Source organism: Haliaeetus leucocephalus, unplaced genomic scaffold (assembly GCF_000737465.1).
Source record: "Haliaeetus leucocephalus isolate CR32 unplaced genomic scaffold, Haliaeetus_leucocephalus-4.0 Scaffold536, whole genome shotgun sequence".
Lineage (NCBI taxonomy): Eukaryota > Metazoa > Chordata > Aves > Accipitriformes > Accipitridae > Haliaeetus > Haliaeetus leucocephalus.
The window spans coordinates 6465335-6488913 of NW_010972972.1; the positions used below are offsets into that span (position 1 = coordinate 6465335).

A 23579-nucleotide genomic window follows, 5' to 3' on the forward strand; every position below is an offset into this window, starting at 1 on the left:
CTTTCTTCACTGCATTTGGCCTTCTACTTAAAGAAAGTAACCTATGATCTGTACTGCCGGTGCAGACAGTGAGATACATTCATTTATAAGTACTATAGGTGGATCTATTTGGTACTTCCTAGCAGAAATAAGGATCAGCCTCCCTCCCCAACAGCGCTCAAGTCAGGTCATTCGAACACGCTGACGTCGGTAACGGTCTGACCACCACAGCCAACTGCAGCGTAAGGAAGAAAATGGGGCAGGCAGAGATGACAGAAAAAGCCTACTTTCCTCTCCATGAGCAGAGCTCTGATTTCTCTTGGCTTACTGAAGCAGCAAGGCAAGGAACAGCCAAGGTCCTTACCCCATGCCCCATGTGCTGCTCACACAACCCTCCTAGCTGGGGAACCCAAATGTCACCAACTGCATGTAGAGGCATTGCAGTGTATTCACAAGGACGACGGACACTTCTTTCAGACCAATGGACCAGAAAGCTGGAGGATTTTTTTCTCTCTCTTTTTTTTTTTTTTTTTAATCTGAAAGGACTCTGGCTTCTCTCTGAACTGGACCTACATGTGTCTTACCACCAAAACCAAAAAACAATTGTTGTGGGTGGAAGTATGACAAAAAATAGTTTTCCTATAAGATAATCTGATAAACCTCATCGTCCTCTAGAAAGGCAACATTGTCCAACAGTGCTACTTAGCACCCAGAGTGCTCTTTGACCGCAGCAGATACCGATCGACTCTGACTTTCCGCCTATCCACTGTCCTGTTTTCGCTGTCGAAAATCCGCTGCAGATGCAGGGCCAACCTCCTGTCCTCCTCCTCTTGCTGGAGCTTCTGCTCCATCTCCCGTACCAAGCGATCCTCCGGAGGCAAGCCCACCTCCCCTGCCACGTGCCTCAGTCTTTTGACGGAGCCATTGTGCTCCAAGTGCTTTGTTTTGCAGCGTCTCTTTCGGCCCCGTCTCAGCGACGGGGGCTGTTCCCCAATGATGTTCTCAACAGAATTGCAGGTGCTGTTCTGCACGCTGATCAATTCGCTTTTGTTCAGGTATTTCAGCTGCTTTTTTCCCGATGGCTTGATGGGGACTCCTAGTGCACTGTTGTCAGGCAGCGATGCACTGACACCCATGAGTCTTCTGCTCAGCATTTTTGGGCCAAGACTAAGACAGGATTTGTCCATGAACGTGTTCACCTTTAGGTCAGGGACTTCGGACACTCGTGTGTTTACGGAGGTGACATTTGATCTCGCATCTGGTTCGGCAGCACTGTCATCTGTTGTTAAGGCCTGTGAATCTCTGTTCTTCTCAATCCCTCTTCCCAGCTTCGTTTCACTGATGGAAGGAAAGAAATCCAGCTCAGGGCGAGGGTCTCCTGTTGTGTCAGGTGGAAGGTGATCATCCTGTATTTGTGGCTGCTCTTTAGTGCAAGTGCTGGAGTTGGTGATGTCAGGAACTATAACGTCTTCTCCGGGCTCCGAAGCCAAGGACGTAAGGGTTGCTTTAGACAGAGTCTTTTTGATCTGGCGCTCCTGAAATATCTGCTCCCATTTTTTCAGTATTCTAGGACTGGCCTCGTAGGTGGTCGGCTTCTGCAAGCTCCGGTTCAGGTTTCTCGGGGTAGACTTGATAATGAGAGGGCTCAGGACTCTGCCATCAGGAAGCCTCTTTGGAGGAGTGCATGGGGAGCAGACGATAGGCTTGAAGTGGTTGAGCTCTTCCGAGATGCTGTCATTGCTTTCGGGGCTGATGGATCGCTCCGGCTTGTGCAGGGCTGAGAGGGACGAAACGGGGTTGAGAACCAGGCGCTTCTCTGCCGTCAGGTCTGGGGCGGAGAGGCAGCGGTTGTTCTGGGTGGACGACAAAACTCCAACCAGTGGCGTTGACGTGCTGGTGACGGGTGGCACCTGCAAGGCAAGGCACCACAGCTCGAAAAGATTGTCATTGAGAAGAATACGGACAAGTGTGCAGGAGGAGAACAGGAGAACATGTGGCTACCACACTCAGCTCCTGCAGCAGACCAGCTGGAGAGCTCTCTGGAACAGCCTCTGCTGGTCATGGCACCTTTCATGGCCAATATATAACATAAGCAGAGGACACCAGAGTCCAGCACAGTCTCGGTCTCAAATTTATTTCAGTGTAAGAGCTGTTCTTGCCATAAATGGCAACCCCTTGGATGGCAAAATGCTTGAAGCAAGGTAAGACAAGGAGAAGCCGAGAAGCACTGCACCACCATGGCTGAAGGAAGCCACGCTTTTCAAGGGAAACGCTCTCCAAAGGATTTTTTGCTCCCTACCAAGCTGTAGGAGAGAAAGAATAAATACTTGGCCCAGGTTTAACACACTGCACTGCAAAACGTCATGACAAAAGGTGTGTATGTGCCTGAGGCAGATTGGTGGAGCAACTTTGACAAGTGGTCCCGGACCACACCACAGCCTCCACACTGGACACTGCCTGAGACAGCCTCTAGCAGAGCTTAAGAGCAACATTTCTTGTCGTCTCCAAGACCATCCCCTAATGCTGTTACATTTGGAACGCAACAGAATCCAGCCACAAAAACATCAGAAATAAAAGCTGCACATACACCACTGCAAATGGTATTTTTCTTCTCCAAGATGAAATTATTTTATCCAGCAGCTACTTTGAGACAGTGATAACCTTCCCCTGCTTAGCCTGAAAGACAGTTGATTCTACTAGCTTATTCTGGGGCCAAAACAAATTTGTGGAACACCCTGGTAGTGCAAGTCTTAATTGGCCAGGTCCATAAACCATCTACTTAAAAAAAAATGTCCTGAGGAGGCAGGACAGTTATACACCCTTGCTTTGAGCTCAGTCCAGCTCCTGTCAGCTTAGATGGGAACTGGACCAGGTTTTTAAACACAGACTCTCTGACCATGGTCCATGCCCATAACCTCAGAGATGTGTAGCTAGGTGATCACTGGGGTCAACTTAGTGTGCCCAGTGGGGATTTTACCATTTCCCCAACCAAAATGACCTTCCAAAGGATTGCAGAGGCTTTTGTTCCTTATGGGATCTCTGGAATTGAACCCTCCCCTTCTCCATCTGGGATGAAACTGAGCCCAAGAAGCAGGGGTGTCAGCATGAAGAGGTGGAACATCCTAGCAAGTGGCCCCGGCAGAGCAGCGTTGGAGCTGTTCCAGGCTGAGAACTCAGACCTTTCATAACTTAAGCTGCTGTTGCCAGCCACCAGGACCCCACGGGCCAGAGAGGCACATTGGAAAGGAGGCAGAGGACCTCCGTACTACAGAGATTAGTACAAGAGCAAGCGTGCAAAATTTGCTTCTGCTGTCAGGGCCAAACAGAGGGGTCAGTGGTGCTGCCAGGCACAGTGCAAGGAAAGGTGTTTGCAAAGGTCATCTCCAATGAGTGGAAGGTACCCAGCGATTACTGCTGGAAGAGCCTGAAAAACCTCCGGCTCAAATTTTCAGCTGTGCTTCATGATCACCACTCATTTTGAAGCTGGCAGTGCATGAAAAGTCAGGCCTGTTGCACAGGGTAACAGGTACAGTTAATTCATTTGGGCTGCTGGATGCGACAGGAAGCAAGAGCAGGTCAGCTCTTCCCATAGTGTTAAAGTGCAAAAAAAAGTATCCTAACATCAGGAGAGCAAGGAGTTTTGCTCTGTTTAAACAGCTTTGGAAAGAACAGGAGAGAAAGAGGGAGGAAGAGAGGATTTTTTTCTAAACTTCTAAAAGATCTTTCTTTAATTGGCTGAGGATTCAGCCTTGAAAAGAAAATTAATTAGCAAACAAAAGCATGATGAGTACCCTTCCAACTTCCAATTATCCTCCAATGCTAACAAACAACTCTGTAAGCTGTCTACTTTTCTGCTTAGTAATTTCTAACCTAGCAGGTTTTTATTGTGAGCTGCAAGGAAATGATTGGCCCCATGGTGATAACGCAGCACCAGCAGCACCACAAACAGAGTATTTTTTATCTCCAGATTACCAGTGCTGTGTAACCACAGATAAGAACATTTACACACAGAAATCCTATGCTTCCAGATGGAGCTGGTACCTTTGTTTTGTTGGCTGGGACTGATCTCTGCCTGCTCTTTGATCTCTCCTGAATGGTGTCATTGCAGCTCCGACTCCTTTCCACCTTGGCGGTTAGGTTCCTGAAAAGCAGACGGGTGAAAACAGGAGATTGTTCATGACCTTAGGAACAACCAGTCCAACAGCCCTGGCAGCAGTTACCCGTGGGGGAGGCATCAGCCTTGGCAGCGCCCGGCTGTAAGAGATGCCCTTGGGGTAAAGGGATCCAGGAATCTTGGATCTGCCACAGAGTCCTGGTCTGCGTTCAAGGGCTCTGCGCTAAACACACTGACACCTCCACCTACGGCTTATAACTAATTGAGGTCAGAGCTAATGACAACGCTGTGGAAACCCCTGTGCTTCTCATGTGAAAACACACTTAGTTACTCAGCTGCTTCCACTGCATCATGCAACAGCTTTCACTGTTAAGCTTTCACTGTCAACACTAACTTAACTCCTAGGATTTTATAACAGGTAGGAGGTAATCAGACAGATGCTATATTCTACCAATTAGTCTGTTCTAAAATTCCAGAAAAAATACTACTTATTTTAGATTGGAACAACCATTTTAATTGAATTTAAAGCATCTCAGGTATGTTTAGAACAACAGTCAAAAGAACATCTGTAACGGACATTAATCGGTTTGAATCAAGTCTCAGCATCTTACCCTGAAAGGAAAGCAAAGGAGTAGGCACTGGTCTTGGAAACAAAAGCCGACCGATGTGTTTGCTTGCCCTGGAATGGTTCTTCATTCTCTGAATCTGAGAGACGCTCAGGAAACTGAAGTCAATCAAGGAAGAGTTAGCTGATACGTATGACAAAAAGAATCACTTGGAAAATAAAGCTCTTTCTTGCAAAGATATTAAAGATTCCAAAAGCCCCCACCCTGATTTCACCTAGAGGACACAAACCGAGAATGCAAACTGCCAGCAGATATGCGTGCTCGTTCAGCTCTCTTCACTGGAGCTGTAACAGCTCAGAGGCTGGCCCCAAAAGCATAAATAATGCAAAAATAAACACATAGTGCCTATGTATAGCTGTCTGTCATCGAAGAAAGTTAATTTATTGATCAAGGAAACATTGAGAAAATCCTATAAGAAAGGTACTATGAGACGTTATTCAGTACCCACATATGAGCCTATCAGCCTTTAAATCTTAAAAACATTTCCTGCGGAGTCTCACAACTGAAATGAGAAATAGGTAAAACTCAGCATGAAGAATCTGTTGGACTACAGTATCGTATGCCTACAGTGTAGAAGATTCATGGAGAAATGTTCATAGAAATGCATATATGCCTGAAGACCAAGGATATACAAAGCAGAGCAGTTACCTCTACAGATGTATCTGCTATGTTTGGAAGAGCTGCACCTTCAGTCACAAGTGAAGTGGGTAAAAGGGGGTACAGAAACCTCCAGAAGAACAACTGTAGTCATAACAAACCTTAAAAGACAGTTCTCACCAACATGGATCTTTAGCTCATAGCCTTCAAGGTCTATAAAGAAGTCAATCAAATAACCCTGGAAAGCTCCCTATGTCAAAGGATGAGAGCTCCCAGTTTCAATGGGCAGGAACAGGAGATACTCAGCTAGTCAGGGGCTTTAAAAAACCTAGTTCTTGTTCCAGGACTGTCTTAGCAGCATTTCACCTACCAGTCAGTGTCTATGATGAGGATAGGAAAGAGAAGCTCAAGCTTACTTACACACTCTTGGTTCACTTTAAGCATTAAAGGTTCATCTTTTTTCTGCTGTTCTTCCATTTTTCTTTTTCCTACTTCCATGTCATCTAGAATGAACTTGTGAATCAGATCCTCGGAAGCTTTTTCTTCTTGTAGTTTTTCTTCTCTCAGCTGGAAATAATGACAAAAGAGACAGCGTATTTAAAAATATTTTAAGTCTTACACCTGGTTGCCAACAAGTGATTTTCCAAGAGTCTGGCCACATAATTTAATTCTGTGTCTTCAGTTCTCTAGAGTAGAGCCACTGCCTCCCTCTTGCAATAATGTGAAGATTGGTTTGTTCCTACAATGCTTTCAAGTTTGTGCACTCTACACAAATATTGTTGATATTATCTTTGCAAAACAGCAAAGGCACTGTTAGGTCCAGGGTTTGACAAAGACTTCTCTGCCACACTACCTTCTAAAATAGAGAGACAAAAGCTTTTGTCTACTTGTAGATAATCATACTACAAATAAAAATGTGCAAGCAGTAGTTTCATGCAAGCTAAGACATTTCAATTTTAGTCTTCAAATGGCCTGTGACACAGCACACACACTCTCGCAGACATATAGACAGCATCACCTAAATTAAAATTGGTTAGATACAGCAATTCCCACGTTGAAACCTACACGCTATATGAAATCCTATTGTTTCATTGACGCATTGGGATGGAGAAGATCCAGAGAGATTACCTAACCCTCCGATGGCCAACTGGAGGCCCAAAGCTTGAATTCAGTTTACCAGCTGAAGTGCAAATGTGGATGAGAAGTGCAGGTGAATGCCAGATCTAGGACACTAGGACACAGAGAAGTGCAAACACTTTCCTTCCCTCCGAAAAGCACAATCCACCACTTAGTGATCCCTTTTAACCAACCAAGGTCAACTTTAGTGTGACAAGCTTCTCCTGGCCAGGCTCTCCCTGCAGAGATTTCTTTCTTCCTGAACGAAAGGACCATCCCCAGCACGACCGATGACTCTGATGGGCTGCCTGTCCTGCTGCGTTATTTTGCTCCCCCTTACCTAAGGAAGCAAACTCCCCATTTATGCCAGGACCTCTTTTCTGCAGACCTGCTACTCAAAACCAACAAACCCCCTTTTTTCCTCCTTTCCACCACCTTTTCCTGATGAACAGGCTCTGCAGTACATACTTCAGGTAACACCAGCTGATTGTCCCTGCCCAGGCTAATGTCACCCAGCTCCTTTCTCACTCATTACCCAGCCATTCACCCAGCTTGTCTCTCACCTCTTCCTCAACTTCACGCTTACACATAGGCCATGAATAGTCTACATATATATGTATATATACCAGGTCCTCCCTCCTTCTTCCACCCAACCTCTGTGCATAAGCTATCCTCGTCTGGGACAACAAGCCTGACCTTTGACTGACAGATCTCCATCATGCTGATGAATCACAGCTATGGCTAAGCACTAGAAATTCAAATACCTCTGTTTATTCCTCCTATTTGAGTGTAGGCATCTCAGATGCTTAAGAAGCTGCCCTGTTACGTTCCCTCCTATCTTCTCACAGCGCCGCAATTTCCCCCTCGCCTCCCAGGAGGGCAGCGCTGTGGGACCTGGTGCCCTCCAGTAAAGCTCAAGGCATCCACAGGCAGCTCAAGCACTGATCCTACAGCACTGCACATAAAGGCAGTGAAAGGCACTTCACATAAAGGGTGAAGCTGCAACAACTCCTCATTCTTCCCAAAATATTTAGTATTTTTCTTCCCTGCCGAAGGACGGGAAAAAAAAGCACGGACATGTGGATGACAAAGAAAACAGTGTTCATGATGCATTACATGAAAAACACATCATGATCTTCAGACTGGGAAGGACCCGAATCCTACTGAATCCGAACACCCAGAGATGAGGAAGAGAGAGGTAGGAGGAGAGAAGGTAGAAACCAGGAAAACCCCCCACTGTTTGGCTGATTGTGAGTGTTTAGCAAATATTTTCAAAGACTGGTTTGACTTCTTGTTTAGAGTTGTTTTAAGATGTATCTTTAAATTCCTGATCTATTAATAATCTCAAGCAATAACTACAACACAGTGTCTGACTAATACAGATTATGGCCACATGATGCAGACATGATGAATAGTCTGCTGTACGTTTCACAAACAGTATTTCTGCACTTTAAGGAGCCTCTTTTAAGTATCTGAAAAACAAGTTCCAAGATTTATCATAAAGATTACTTTTTTTGGCCAGCTGAAATACTACCCAACACTTGTGTCCCTTCCTTATTTTTCACATGGAAGAAAGCTATATGGAAATCTTCACTTTTTTGTCTAACTTATACAATTATACTCAATTCCCAAATCTAAAGCCACACACATATGTAACAACATACAGGAATATTTAAAGATTTTGGGCAAACCTGCAGCACAGTTAATGGGAGCTGCAAGCACAAGCTCTGCTGACAGTGAAAAAAGCAACAACAGGATCCTAATCCTAATTAACGGGATACAAAAAGGAATTTACATCCTGAATTCAGGTTGCAAACAAAAGCAAACTGTAATGATAAAATTTGTACTGGTTAAAAAAAAAATCATTTTAAGTAGCCTAATGTAAATTATCTCCCAGAGAATTTACTTACAAACGTGGCAATGCTGTGCCGGGACATGAAGACTAGAAACTGAAACAAGCCGGTGTGAAACATCTACCCTGGGAAAAGTACCTTAGGTTATCTGAGTAGCAGCTTTGAAATACTGGATGCAGGACCATCAGTTGCTATTAGCAGTACAGTTATCAGAAAACGCATTTTAACCTGTCTGTAGCCCTTTCGGATACTGGAACTGCAGGAAAAAAATGCTGTACAAGCAATCGCTAATTTTTTGCTCAAGAAATAGTCAAGAAATGAGCATTTCAGGAACATCATTCTTGATACTAACATTCATTTCCAAAAGTCTGGTAAACTCACGTTTGACATCTTCTCTTCACTCCATAAACTGTCCAGGTTTGCTTGCTCACTCCCTGAGCCTGCTCTGTCTACCCATGCTGCTGGAAAGCTGCATGTCAGCACATGCCTCAGGTAGGAGTTTCCCTCCTGATTGCATGTGATTACAAGCAATAGACTGCTTGTGATAGAAAGAGTTTAACAGGATTTTTTAGTACACAGAAACAACATCCTCCTTTGGAAAAATATAAAATACAAGAGCACCAAGTGCGCTGCCTAAAAGAGGAAAAAAAAATCTCGCCATCCTGCACAGAGAGCAAACATTTCATCTCATTCTGAAAGCCAGTTGAGAAAATTACACTACAAGATTATCCACTTCAAATAAAAATTCTTCAGTACATAATTATGGTAACTACTTTTGTTTTCAACTGCAAAAGGCTGGGAAGCAGGTCAAGAGCTAAGATTTATAAAACAACTCACATCTGGGAGATGTAAAAGCTTTTGAACACTCCTCTCCCTTCCTCAGGAGCAAAGCCAGCACCGGTTATCCTCGTTTCATGGGCAGGGAAGCTTACATGAAACCTCTTGCCTCAAGGCACAGAGGGAAGCCCAGTTATACACAAGCTTCGATTCCCAAAACTGAGTTCTCATCTCCTCCTGCCTAATTCGGAAGTTCAGAGACACCAAGTAACTCTCACTAAGTGGCAACAGTCACAATTTTGCCTGGAATAAGGAAAAAGCGCAAGTGCATCATCAGTTGCCTTTTTTGTCAGTAAAATTACATTGCCCTTTCCTCTTAGATGATGATTCAGAGAACTCCCCACCCCCAAAGCTCTTTCAGACAAGGTTCATAAAAAGTCAGTTTAAGTCAGCAGGGGAAGAAACCTATCTTCCATCTGCCAGTGAGCAAAAAGGGGAAGGCAGCAGGCTGAACAGGAACAAGACCAAAACATGCCCAAAATGCCAGAAACTTGTTAAAGTATTTCCTTTTGACTGGTGGGGAAGTGAGAAGTGTTGGCACTGGACTGCATGTGGTATCTTTTTGCTGAAGTCAAGCAGTAGATGCAAAAACCTCTTCAGCTGCAGTCTGACTATGCTTTAAATGTGCTTACTTGAACTTTATAAATAATATTTAAAGTTGGTAATGGAATGATCAGGATTAACAAGAGGTGACAAAGTACCCATTTTGTCCTGCACAGATGCAATGCTCCTATAAACGTTTTATGGACCATGGGAGAGACGATGGTTTAATCCTTGCAGAAGATCCAGATATGCATCAGTCTGGAGGCACCTGGAAGAACTGCAGAGCTAAGATCCTGCCTCAGTGAACTCAGGCGGTTCCTGCTCCTCTGGACACCCGGGAAATTCTGGCCTTGTGGATGGATTGAAGACATCAAGCAACAAGTCTGGCAGGATCAATGATAAGTGAGCTCCAATATCACCATGGAAAGTCTCCCATTCACTATTACGGGGAGTTTTATAAAACCCTAGCAAGGTTTACAGTTAATACCTACATAAAAAGCTTTATTTCTTCTTTAAGCCAAAGATACCCTGAGTATACTCATCCTGAAGGTTACAGTGAAAAAAAATTAAATTGCTAGATACAGTGATGCATGTTTAAGTTAATTAATAAACTATATTTTTATATGAATAAGATTTCTGTGCACTTAAGTCTTACGCTGCTGCCTAAACAACTGTTTCTCAACAAAGTGTCTCATTGTCACTCAAATTGCCGCAAGTCACAACACTTTACACACAAAGCTTGCTTGCCTACCTAGCAAGTGTCACCTGGACCAGAGAAGAATTTGCATTCCTTAAGATCACTTAATGAAAGGTCATAGTCAGCCAAAGTTATCCTAATAACCTGTAGCGACACTGCCCATCAGTGTCACTGCTAATTCCATGCATAGAGAAGCAAGAAAGAAGACTCTTCCACATTTTTCATTGTCTCCTCACACATATGCTTTTCCCAGACAAGTTATTTACTTTAAATATCATCTAAGCAGTATTTCCCTACTTAGCATCACTGAGTGGACAAGGTTATTCTAACTAAACATCAGCTTCCCAGCCCTTTCTACAGTTGTTGAGATCTTCAAGTGAAAAATGCAAAGAAAATTCTTCAGTGATGAAAAATCCCCTGTTCCTTTTCCCCAGCAGGTAAACTAATCAGCAAGAGGTTGAACCCATCTCAAAGCAAAATACCATCACAGAGATCAAGGCCCCGGGACAGTGATTAAATCTATTGACAGAGACACCAGCAGCAGGGCAGAGTCCATGTTTCAGCAGGACGGTGCGCAGGTCCAGGTAGAGCAAGGGACGACAGACGCAGGAGCTATGAGTGGCAGCGCGAATGTTTTAGCAAGTTATGGGCAACTCTCACGAGAGGGGTTGCAATGGAAATCATTATCCACTCGGCTGCAGCAGTCATTGCTTTCACAGCAATTTTTCTCACTTAAAAAGCAGCCAATTTCCATAAATGACTAGCCACTGGAGACATTTCAATGATTTAGATTAAGAAAAAATCCCATTTTAAATGTGAAAAATATTTTCCCAAACTTTAACTCCAAAACAGCTGAAAAGCTTTTCTTCCCTTCTCAGTTTTTTGTCTTTAAATGACATTCTTTTTCTTGCCTAAAAATAGACAGAAAGCTCTAGTTTGGAATAGATTGTTTCTGAGAACGACGTTACTGCAGGAGATGCCTTATGCTGCAAAAGCCTTTATGGAATTACATCCACAAATACTGATGCTCTAATAAACCCTGTACAACTGAACAGTTGCTCGAGGTCCACCAAGGAAGGTACATTTCCATGTTCTGGAAGGCAGCCTAAGACAGCAAAATCTGGCTTCTACTTGCTCGATTACTGCCAACATTTTCCTGAACTGGCTGAATAGCATAAAGGGAATAAATGACCTTTGTTACAGAGCAGGAATAAAGAGCTCTTCAAGTTTCCTTATAGGTAGAATGGCATTCCTACAGGAAATCCAAGTTATTCTCGAAGAAAAACCGCAATTACACAGAATACCGTACCTTCCTTAGCTGGCTTTCATATTCTTCTCGGAGTTCCCCTGGTTTGCTTAATTTAATGGGTGCTCTGAATATGAAGTCTGGAAAGAGAAGGGAAAAAAAGGAAACACTTTTTAGTGTATGATGACTGGGGTTGTCCATTATTTCCCAAAAAGGGTAAGCTCTCCATGGACTGCACAAGAGGTTCTGCAGCATTTTTTCAAGCACGTATGTTTATATTATGACACTGCTATCAAAGCTCTGTTTAACATACAGAAACACTGGGAGGAGGACGGCCAAGTAATACCATTTTGCACTTCTATAGTTTATTTTGAGATTCTCAAGAGTTCTTGACAAGCAGTTAAGCAATCAGGGGAGTATCAGGAGGATGTAAACACAGAGGTTAAGTAACAGCCCTGAGATGTCATAGGGAACCTGAGTCCTAGAAATAAAACCAGGCTTTAAGCGTCTGCTCCAGCCAGACACCCAAGAAACACAGGCTGACAGCAGCAACACAACAGCCTGAATTCACACCTGTGCCCTTCTGCCATTTAAACGAACACATCGAGAATGCTCTCTATTTTGTATATAAACAGTGTTTTTACTCCTCCACATCCCTTTCCCCTTTGCAGCTGTTTGCAGTGCTGTCCCAACTGTCCAGAGCAAGCACAGCTTTTGTTCTGCTTGCAATACACTCCCTGAGGTCAGTATTTCGAAGCTGGGCAGGCGGGCTGCTCCGTCCGGCAGGAATTCCCCATCCTGCTCCCACTTCCTCCCTTCCCCCTCGGGAATTCAGGAACCAAAAGCGTATTGGCACGGGGTTATAGTTTAACCTCCATCCCTAGAGTTCGTTACTCCCCAAATGACTCTCTTCTTTATGTTGGCCTCAAAGCTCCCTCCCGCTTCTGTGCAGCACAAGTCTGGGCAAGTTTCACTACAGTCAGAGGAGCCTGGATGGAAAAGGGAACAACCAGAATAAAACAACCACCCCTGAACAACCGTCCTGGCTCAGCCCGTATCAGTAGTCCAGGCAGGGTGCACCACAGCTCATCATCCCAATATGCTACGCTCAGGATGAAAGGGGTACGAGCAAGGAGGAAAATTCAGTGGTATTTCCTTTTCCCAGCTTGCTAAAATTAAGGGATATAAACCAGCAGCTTCACTGCATGTTTTATTTAGAAAGCGGTTTTATTCCTCAAACACATTGGCCTGAAATAAAAAGTTCATGGTGGGGTATGTAAATCAAACACCCAGCAATCCTCCGGTTCATGGCCATGTGTGCCTCCTCCTCCCTGGGGACAGGTCACAGTCCTGGTGCTGAAACATGCCATTTAAAGACTGACCAAACCCTGTTTTCACCTGTCCTGCCTTCTACCGGTTTGCTTTTAAAGTTCTTAGAGGACAGCTCCATAACTTCACTCCCACCTCACTGGTTGAGTGTGAGTGCAAACTCCAGAGCTTCCTGCTCAAGTAGCTCCGGAGAGGGAATGCTGCCAACGCCAAAGCTGAACAAATCACCGAGTATTTCTTTAATACTTGCTTTAAAAGGGGGGGAAAAAATCTCTGGTAATCAAACATCAAGCATAAAGATTATAAGGCTTTTTTTTTTTTAAAGAAAGAGCTGCTATTCCCTCTTACTTGCACGCCTGTGCGAGCTAGGCTTGTTTTTAAAGGAAAACATCCAAAATGTCCTAACATGTGTGATAAAAATCCCAAGCGGTGGCAATGCTGGGGAGGCCAGGCTGCATTCCTCGCTCCTGCTTCTGCGCCTGCAACCGGCTGCGCTGGAAACTGGCTTCTCAAAATGTTTTTTCAATTGTGTCCTTGAGCAGTTCCAGTTCTTTGTGAATTTTATCAAGCTGAACTTCCACACAGACAGTCCCAAGACCAGCAGCAATCTGTAATGCCCCTATAGCAAACTTCAATTACTTCTGAATGTTTAAGGCTTGTCTCAGACCTTACCTTCATAGCTAAAAAGGTCTATTTTTTTCCTCCACGGTAATAAAAGCATATGAGCTAACCTGATGGAAACATGCAGCAGTAAAGAGAAGCCACATCAACTGTTTCATTGCTTACATGGGTTCAGCAAGCCAGAGATTTTGAATAATGGAACAACATTTATCTATAAAGTTGTGGTGGTTTAGCTGAAGTGGACCAACACTAGGTGGAAGCAATTTTATCTATAGTGTCTTTATGCACCACTTGTACATTTTACAGATGGGTCAAAAGAGACGAGACCCCAAATGTCTAACTCTGTGTAGAAGAGATGAAACCAAAAATGTATGCACAACTGTATATCTATGTTTAAAACACCCCCATGTAGTTTCTGGGGTAAAGCAATGCTGCGCGGTGGCTGCCCCCAGCCAAGGATGCTTCTATCGGCACAGAATCGCTGCAAATCAAACCAGACCGGTCCTCGCACTAGGATGCAGGTGGGGAGGAAGGCAGAATGATCACATGTGTTCCTCCAGCACACCTCCCCGTGCTAATTCTGGATGTTTAGGTCAGGACAAGGCTGCTCAGCTATTTCGATGTGTGCTACAACCTAGGAGAACAACAGAAACGGCTAAGATGAAGGAAGATATGGCCTTTTACTTGATTTTGCAGCAAAGCTCCTGCTTGCTTTTCCTCTCAAGCGAGCTGTGGGTCAACAGAAATGGTTTCTAAATGAAGCTGACTTGGAAGGGCTGTTGGGAAGGTCGGCACTGGATGCTCCTTCCAAGCAGGGTGATAGCACTGAAACAGTCACAGTGGCAGGATCTAACCTGGCATCCTGCTCTTTTATGCTGGCAGACAAGAGTTTCATCGTGTTGTGCTCCATCTTGGAAAAAATAATTTATTTCTGCACTATTTGAGAAGACAAAAGATTTTCTAATTATTTAACGCTGGTTCTCTTTATGAGAGGCATTTGACTTGTAGCCTCAATCCCCTTGAATGACTCCATCCTTTCAATGTTAGCACAGAAGTGTGCATTACACACCATCACTGTTAATCCGCACTCCTGACCAGCAGATTTTATATTTACTGGCAAAAGATTCAGAAACATCCATCTGGTGAATTCAGCAACAGGGGTTGAAGAAAAATAAGTTGAACTCGATTCAGAAACCCTTCGGTTCCCTGTCTGTTGTTCAGAGGCTCCTAGGTTTTGGCAAACTGATGCCATCTGGCAAGTCAAAGCTCTGCCACCCGCGGCTGCGAATCCCCCTCACCTCCAGCTTCTACAGAAACTTTCAGCAGACTTTGTAGCTTCCTTCTCCCCTTCATCCCTAGCAGGTATAATCAAAACCTTGAGGTTTTCACTGGTTTTCCTTTTAACTTCCAGCAGTTAGTGTTTATGCTTGGAGATGAAGATGAGATCTTAAATGTTTTCAAAACATAAACCAAGAAGTTAGAAGTTTTCTGACTACAGAGAGGTTTGGAAACAGTTTTCCAACAAGAGTAGTTACTCTAGTTCTTTTAAAAGGATGTTAACTAAATTACATGAAGATACGCCAATGGCATACTGCATATATATATATTTCAGCATTGGTGGATCGGGGCATATTTGGAAACAACAAATTAAAACTCAGACCATTTTGGCCACAAATCTGCAACTTTTTTGTAAGTGGAAGAATCAGTAAGGTTGGAGCTGTAGGAAGACTTTGGGCTGTCATATACCGGTAGGACAACATGTGGCATCGCCAGCCCCCTTCCCCTGCCCTGCCACGGGCATCTGTGGTCACAGCAAACCAGAGACAGAAACTCAATCAAGCTAAGAACAAGCTACTGAAAAAAAATGCAACCCTCTAAAGAAGTGTTTTCACCCCAAAGCAGCTCCTGTACCACAACAGGCTCCAGACCAATTCTCACTCACAGCCAAATGGGACAAAAATAGATTTAATCTAGTTCTGAGCCTGGAGTTCCAGCTGAAGCAGGAGATGACACTAGAAAAATGTTAATGTGGTTGATAGCTATTAATATACCATCATTTCTGCCTCACTTGCTACATCCTAAATAGGCTAGTACCAATAATTTCAATAATCTCCTTGAGACAAGTCTTCCCAACAGATTTTCATAGAATCATAGAATGGTTTGGGTTAGAAGGGACCTTTGAAGATCATCTAGTCCAACCCCCCTGCCATGGGCAAGGACATTTAGTGGTGGACTTGGCATTGTTAAGTTTATGGTTGGACTCGATGATCTTAAAGGTCTTTTCCAACCTAAATGATTCCATGATTCTATGATCTTCCACTAGATCAGGTTGCTCAAAGCCCCGTCCAACCTGACCTTGAACACTTCCAGTGATGGGGCACCCTCAACTTCTCTTGGCAACCTGCGCCAGTGTCTCACCACCCTCATCATAAAGAATTTCCTCCTTATGTCTAATCTAAACTTACCCTCTTTAAACTGAAAGCCGTTGCCCCTTGTCCTGTCACTACAGGCCTTGGTAAAAAGGCTGCAATAAGGTCTCCCTGGAGCCCTCTCTTCTCCAGGCTGAACAACCCCAACTCTCTCAGCCTTTCCCCACAGGAGAGGTTCTCCATCCTTCTGGTCATTCTTGTGTCCCTCCTCTGGACCTGCTCCAACAGGTCCACGTCTCTCCTGTGCTGAGGACCCCAGAGCTGGATGCAGAACTGCAGGTGGGGTCTCACCAGAGCGGAGTACAAAGGGAGAATTACCTAATTTTCCTTGATTTATGTTTCAAACAGAGCGACCCGGCTCCCCTAGCACTGATGCCAGGCACAGAAAGCATTGCTTTCCCCTACACCTCTTGTTCCGTTTCTTCATTTTCAAAAGCTTGTCTTAGGGACCTGGGAAAAGGCACACAAAGCCACCAAAAAGTGGATCTAGACATGCATTAAAAGCAAGACAGAAAACAATGAAGTCCATCAGTTAAAGGAAAGAGGGCAGAGAAATAACTGACACAGTGAAAGCTTAAGTATTCAGAAGAGCGATACTTTAGTGTTTACCAAAAATTAACTGTGATCAGGTACTTTAAGAAACAGAAGCGCAGAAACAAGAAGTAAATAAAGATGGCACAAAAAGTGCAAAGGAAAGGTATTTTGGAAGAACTCTCTTGAATACTGTTTCTCATCCGTATGAATGGTGTGACTTGCCTTGTTTTTATGGTCAGCTAACAGTGAATGCAAGGCTGAGGGATTCACAAGATGCATGTACCATAAATAGGTCTTAGGATAGAATTTATAAAATTTGTGAGTTGTACGGTGGTATAAATAGATGAAACGCCATTTAAGCTAAAAGGAATGTACCAAGTTCGAGAATACAATAGACTGTAAATGGATAGACCCCTCCAGGGACACAGCCGAGAACCGGTCGATGCCTCTGCATGGTGTGCTGAGAGCCAGTCTCGGCTAAGATGGGAGTTGTTCGAGCCATATTGGGTATAAATCCAAAAGATGTGTTCCTGCTGGTAGCAACCCCCGGGAAGAGGGTTTGAATAAAGGAAGATGGAAGATGGAGAGGCTGTCTGGGGATGCAAGAGGGAGAAGAGGTGGCTTTAGAAAGCTGGTGAAATCCCCCTTGGTAAGTTCTGAACTGTTTGTGGTTGTCTTCGAGGCTTCCTGGAGCAAAGGGGTTTTCTTTAAGGTCATGGAGAAGTAGGGGAACGAGAGGGGAAGCAGCTACTTGAAAACTGTAAATCAGCAGGCTTAGTTTCAATATGCGAACGGGTACTACAACCAATTGTTAGTTCATTAGCAAGTATCTGGGAAGTAACAGGCAGACAACAAACTAACACCAACTCTGTAAGAACAACTTGCATTAATTCAATCCAATCTCCTTCTTTGATGGGATAACTAGGGGATGAGAGGGAAACAAGTAACAATATGAGTTCATCTCTTGGGCATCAGAGGGTATTTTACCTGCTGTAGAGACCAAGATGTCCACAATTTTTCTTTACAGAGCGAGTTAAGGACTAGCAGGATGCACTGTGTTAGGGGTCAGCCATGTACTTTTGAGCAGCCCATGCAGGAACTGCCTCCTGTACTGTCCAAAACTTGCTCTGGACAGAAATGCATAAAGAAATAAAGCAAGAAAATACAAGAGTAGGAGCTACTGCAAAGGAACTCAAAATCCTGCCCTTATGCCTCTGTGGAGAAAGGAGGAGAAGAGCTGGCTGGGGAGGTAGGAGTGTGGTGTGAAGGCATCAAAGGGAAGAAGCTCAAGAGTCCTAGATGGGGAAGCTGTCAGGAGTGGGAGCGAGGCAAGGAGCGACAGCTCTTAACCTCATGAAGACGGGTTAAGAAATTTTGCTAGACACGGTTTAGTGCCAACACCCTTGGGGCTCATGGAGACCACTTCAGCTCAGGCGCAGCATTGCACAAACAGTAAAGCTTGCGTGCTCTCCTGGAGCTGCCAGACACACATGCAACCCTGCAGAGCTGCCAGGTTGGGTACAGCAGGGCTGGTCCCGAGACGGAGCTGAAATTTCAGCAGATGCAGGCTCATTCCATGAGGTTTCCTTGCATGCCGATTCCCAGCTCACCCTCTAGTTCCTGTATTATCTGGATATATCCCTGTTTTGCAGAATAACCCCGTCCTCAGCACCCTGAGTAACAGTATGCCAAATATGTTTTGTCTTTTTCATTTAGAAGCACATAAAAAAGAACATTCTTAGATGCACAGTGAGAAAAAAAAAGCTAGTCTAAGTATAACCACTATTCAGATGGATGCACATCTAGCTGAAAAATTATTTTCTAAGAGTTAATGATCCACTGCCATGCCAGGACAGCCTCTCACATTGGCCGCTGGGGCTAGTGCTGGGTCTGGTCCTAATCACTCTCTTCATTAACGGCTTGAATGATAGATTAAAAATAATTTAAGTATTGTGGATGACTGGAGAGAGGACAGCGAAGGAGGAGACGGAGGTGCAAGCACTCTGAGAGTCTCATGGCACAGTTGTTACTGTCCCTGCAGAGGCACCCCTACCTTATTTCTTTTCCTGGGCAATCTTAAATTTAACCCATCCCCTTCAAACAGCCATACAACACCAATGCTGTGACAAGGAGGAAAAAGAGGTGGTGCCAACTTTAATCAGCTTGACATGGGGAGTAAATCACTGCTTTTCACGTAGCAGGGAAAGGCTTCATCGGGATTGCTGTTTCTAAACTCTTAGCACCGTGGTCTTGAGACAAAAAACTGCTGACAGACTACAGAACAGAAATGACAGGAAATTAAGGAATCACCAGGAAATGCTCAAGAACTAGACTGGTCTGGTCCAGTGGGGAAAGAGGGAAACCACAGCCAAAAAAAGACTTGGAGGAAGGAGGGGGAAGTCATGTTAGAAGTCTGGCAAAAACACCCTACCCCTCGTATAAAAGCATCAGTTATTAATTGTTCTGCATAGCTACCGGGCAGAAGAGAAACAAAAGAAATCAGCTGCGTTTATAACAAAGGAGATTTTGATTAGATATTAGGCAAAATTTTTCTAGTGTTCAGAGGCTGAAACAAAGGTGGCCATGGGATTCCCTTCTGCCACCTCTGTATGAACGGATGACTCGGATGCTTATGAGGAATGGTTTAGGTACGCTCGATCCTGCCTTGGTGTACAGGAGCAGACTTCCCTTGTCCCTTCCAAAAGCAGTCATTTTATTCTCTCCCTCCCAGACCACTTTCATGTTAGGAGTTTAAAGCTCTTGACCAGCTTAGCAAGCCCTCTCCTTGCAAAACTGAATTTCTGTTTCCGAGTTCATGGAGGAACACTTGTCCTTCAGCAATTTTCCAAGCTCCCTGAAGTCATCTATAATCTGGGACAGTAACGTCAGGATTGATGGGCAAAAATCTATCAATGCGGGTATCTGATACTGAAGGTGGGCCTTGTGCCTGCTGCCTGAGAAGATACAGCCACAACCTCATCTGCTTGTCCTTTTTCACAAGACCCTTTTCTTTTGTCTTGATTCATAGGGTATTCCATCTTCCTTGGGAGAAATATGAAGGTACTTATTTTCTTGCAAAGCAGGCTGAGCACCTCTCCGTGAACATGTTATGTTCTTTCTTCTTCTTGGCTAGCTGAATCCTCAAACACATACCCACAGACTCCAAGCCTCCCATCTGCTGCACCTCTCTGCCTTCCAAGTCTTTCACCAGGCAACAGTTTTAATGTAAGAAACCTTACTTAGCAAAGTATTACAGCCACTACTGCATCTTTAGCTCAAAATTTGGTTTTATACCAGCATCTAGGGTGCCTTTCCAGGTGCTATATGGTGCTTCGAGATGCCCACCTGGGACCTACGGGCCACCCAGACCCTTCTGGAGCAGCAGCTGGAGGGCCAGGCTGAAGGCAGCAGGGCAGCTCGAAGGGCATCTGGAGCCCAGGAGCAGGCAAGCAAACGCAGCCCACGCTAAGACACAACACAGGCAGCAAGTACGCATTGTCTCTGCTTACTTCTACCAGGTTTTGTTTGACAAGTGTCATGACAAGGACTTTGTCTTCATAAGTATTTGTATAGCACCTAATGCAGAATCCCCAATCTCAGCCAAGGTCTGAGAGCTCCTTAAGTCCACTATTATGTACGAATACCAAAGTGAATGACAAAAATTGAGACTTGAAACTGTGATTAATTAGCCAATTTAAGCTGGAATAATCAAGGTATGTCAAGAGGTCATACCAAACAGTTTTTAAGAATTTGCAGATTTTAAGTTATTTAACTGAATACATCAGCTTATTCAGCGTTTGATAATAGAATCACAGAATAGCTGAGGTTTGCAAAGACCTCTGGGGACCAAACCCTCTGCTCAAGCAGGGTCACCAGGAGTAGGCTGGCCAGGTCCATGTCCATCTCCGAGGATGGAGACTCCACAACCTCTCTGGGCAACCTGTGCCAGTGCTTGGTCACCTGCACAGTGAAAGGTGTTTTTCTTAGGGCAAGTGAAACTTCTTGTCTCTCAGTTTGTGCCCATTGCCTCCTTTCGGTATATACAGGGGGGTTATAAAACAGATGGAGAGAGACTTTTTACCAGGGCCCGTAGTGACAGGACAAGGGGCAATGGTTTAAACTGAAAGATGGCAGGTTTAGACTGGACATAAGGAAGAAATGTTTTACAATGAGGGAGGTGAGACTGGCACAGGTTGCCCAGAGAGGTGGTTGATGCCCCATCCCTGGAAGTTTTCAAGGCCAGGCTGGACGGGGCTTTGAGCAACCTGGTCTAGTGGAAGGTGTCCCTGCCCATGGCAGGGGGGTTGGAACTAGATGGTCTTTAAGGTCCCTTCCAACCCAAACCATTCTGTGATTCTAAGACCAGCTTCAGGAATCCCAGGCCCCTGAGACATGGGGGAAAATCTGGAACAAGGAAGACCCACCCTCGCTGGATGGAGGATCAGGTTAGGGAACATTTAAACAAATTAGACATACACAAGTCCGTGGGACCTAATGGGTTGCACCCAGGAGTGCTGAGGGAGCTGGCCAACGTCATTGTGAGGCCACTCTTGATTATCTTTGAAAGGTCATGGTGATCAGGAGAGGTTCTTCAGGCCTGGAAGAAAGCAAATGTCACTCCTCCCTTCAAAAAAGGCAAGGAGGAGGAATGACAGGGCCAGCTCCACCTTGATCCCTGGGAAGGTGATGGAGCAACTATTCCTGGAAACCACTTCTAGACAAGGACAAGGAGGTGTTTGGGAAGTAGTCAGCTTGGATTTATGAAAAAGAAAGCATGCTTAACCAACGCAGTAGTCTTCCGTGATAAGATGACTGGCCCAGTGGATGAGTGGAGAGCAGTGGATGTTGTTTATCTTGACCAGTGAAGGGCCATGAAGACCATTAAGGGACTAGAGTATCTGACATACAAGAGGAGGCTGAGAGAGCTGGGACTGTTCAGCCTGGAGAAGAGAAGGCTTGGGGGGATCTTACCCATGTGTTTAAGTACCTGCTAGAAGACAGCAGAGAAGAGAGAGCCAGGCTCTTCTCAGCGGTGCCCAGTGACAGAATGAGAGGAAATGGGCACAAATTGAAATACAAGAAATTCCATTTAACATAGGAAATCACCTTTTTACTGTCAGGGTGGTCAAGCACCAGTACAGTTTGCCCAGGGAGGCTACAGAGTCTCAAACCTTGGAGACAGTCAAACCCCAACTGGACATGGTCCTGGGCAACCTGCTCCTGCTGACCCTGCTTTGAGCAGGGGTTGGACTAGGCAGTCTGCAGAGGTCCCTGCCAACCTCAGCCATTCTGTGGTTCTCCAATAAGCCTCACTAATGTTGAGATAAACGACATCCACTGGTCTCTCTCTGCAAATAGTAGGTTACCACTCTTAATGGATAAACTACCTTTGATTTCCACGCCATTAGCCCAACTTACAACCTAAGTGGCCGATTACCTTCACAGCTTTCAGTGTGACACAGCCTTCTGGTGCTGCTTAAGGACAAGCTTGAGCCTAGGCTAGAAATGCAGCAGGAATGCCATTCAAGATTATAGCTCATTTTAGCTGATCTCATCGGCTGTTAACTCAACCGCTCTACAGCAGCAAGGTCTGCGGTACGAAACGCGACCAGAGTATGGCACAAGTAGGGGTTAGTCTAGCCCAATTTAGAGTGCCCATGACAAAGCCATACGAGGTGACACTCAGGTGCAGGTGTCTGTCTGTGTTTGGGGGTCACATCCCACATTTCTCAGTGCCAAGACATTCCACGATTCTCTCCAAGACACTTCCAGAACTTTAGGAAGTTCAGGCAGGCAGGAAATGACAATCAACAAGATGACCGCATGCCTTGCTGCAAAATATACACATCTCAGACAATTCAAGACAAGCAGAGAATTGAAACTACGTTTCCTTAAAAAAATACAGCCAATACTGCATAAGCATTCCTGCAGCATGGCTGGATATTCTAATTCAAGCTAGGTTGGACGAAGCCGAGTATATTTAAGCATGACTGACACAACTACCTTGGAGCAGAGATCGACTCGGGGAGTTTCAGTTGTCCCTCCTCCGGCTGGGCCAGGGAGGAGGAACTGCTCCCAGCCGTTTGGCTCGGCTCCCTCCGGACAGCCCGTCTGTTCATTGATTCAGCAAATCCTTCTGCACGAAGGCTTCCCAATTCGCTTCCAGCAAAGGTTAGTGGGGTTAGTTCAAACCACCAATTTAAGCTGTTTAAGCTCATCCTGCCAATTTTTCCCGCAGCAAATTAGAGGGTGCTGACACAAGCACGAACCGGGAGACCAGTAACGTGCTCAAAAAGGAATGGTTAGGGCATGGGTGGATGGCTAAAAGGACGTTTATCCATAGCTTAAAGCCTCGTCTGCTCTACAGGGCTCCCACCAGCATCGCTTCGTCGGTGAAGCACTGGTGTAGGTGCAGTGGAGGCGGCCGATCTCTGCCAGCGCTGCTGCATCACCTCTCCGTCCAACAGGCACCGCGGTGCTGGCAGAAGATCCCGGCGCACTGGGAATTTTGACAGCAGCAAGGTGGGCATCTTCCGCAGCGCCTCAGCTCTCACCAGCAAAGAGCCACGCCGCCGGCTCAAACAAGGATTTATTTTAAACAAAACACAGGGAGTGGTTTTCTAGAAGTTGAGGAAGGCTGGCGGCTTGAGAGATGGGGAGGAAACGCATGACACAAAGCCATGAACTCAGAAACGATGGACTTTTTTTGATGTCAACAAGGGACCGGCACTTCCCACGGCGCAAAAGCTTTCCTCGCTCGACGCGGCAGAAACCCGCCCGACTTTTACCAGCCCTTCCGGGGGGGGGCACCATCGTAACCATTCACTTTTTGGGCAACGTTATTATAAAAATAACTGGCCGTTCGCCATTTCAGGGTTCAAGCAGACGCGGGGCTGAGAACGGGGCGAGACGCTGCCAGCAGCCCGCTCCCACCTGGCCTTCGCGCCTCCCATCTCGCTGATGTTCTATGGAGAGGGGCACCGTCCTGCTGCCCCCCCCCCCCCCCCCATCGCTGATGCTGTTGGCAAGGGGAGCCTGACGTTGATCCAGGCATGGCG

The 23579-nt window shown here is 45.2% G+C and overlaps 1 protein-coding gene across 2 annotated transcripts in view; it reads right to left on the reverse strand.

The window, feature by feature from the left end:
* Nucleotides 1-23579, reverse strand: part of RNF169 (ring finger protein 169) — a 24256-nt gene continuing 677 nt past the window's right edge. For both annotated transcript variants that reach the window (XM_010576661.1, XM_010576662.1), the window contains exons 2-6: nucleotides 11672-11748; nucleotides 5737-5883; nucleotides 4705-4817; nucleotides 4021-4120; nucleotides 1-1889 (exon numbers count right to left, since the gene is read on the reverse strand). In XM_010576661.1, the coding sequence (XP_010574963.1) occupies nucleotides 678-1889; nucleotides 4021-4120; nucleotides 4705-4817; nucleotides 5737-5814 (1503 nt within the window). In that variant the 5' untranslated portion in view covers nucleotides 5815-5883; nucleotides 11672-11748 and the 3' untranslated portion in view covers nucleotides 1-677. The remainder of the gene's footprint in view (nucleotides 1890-4020; nucleotides 4121-4704; nucleotides 4818-5736; nucleotides 5884-11671; nucleotides 11749-23579) is intronic.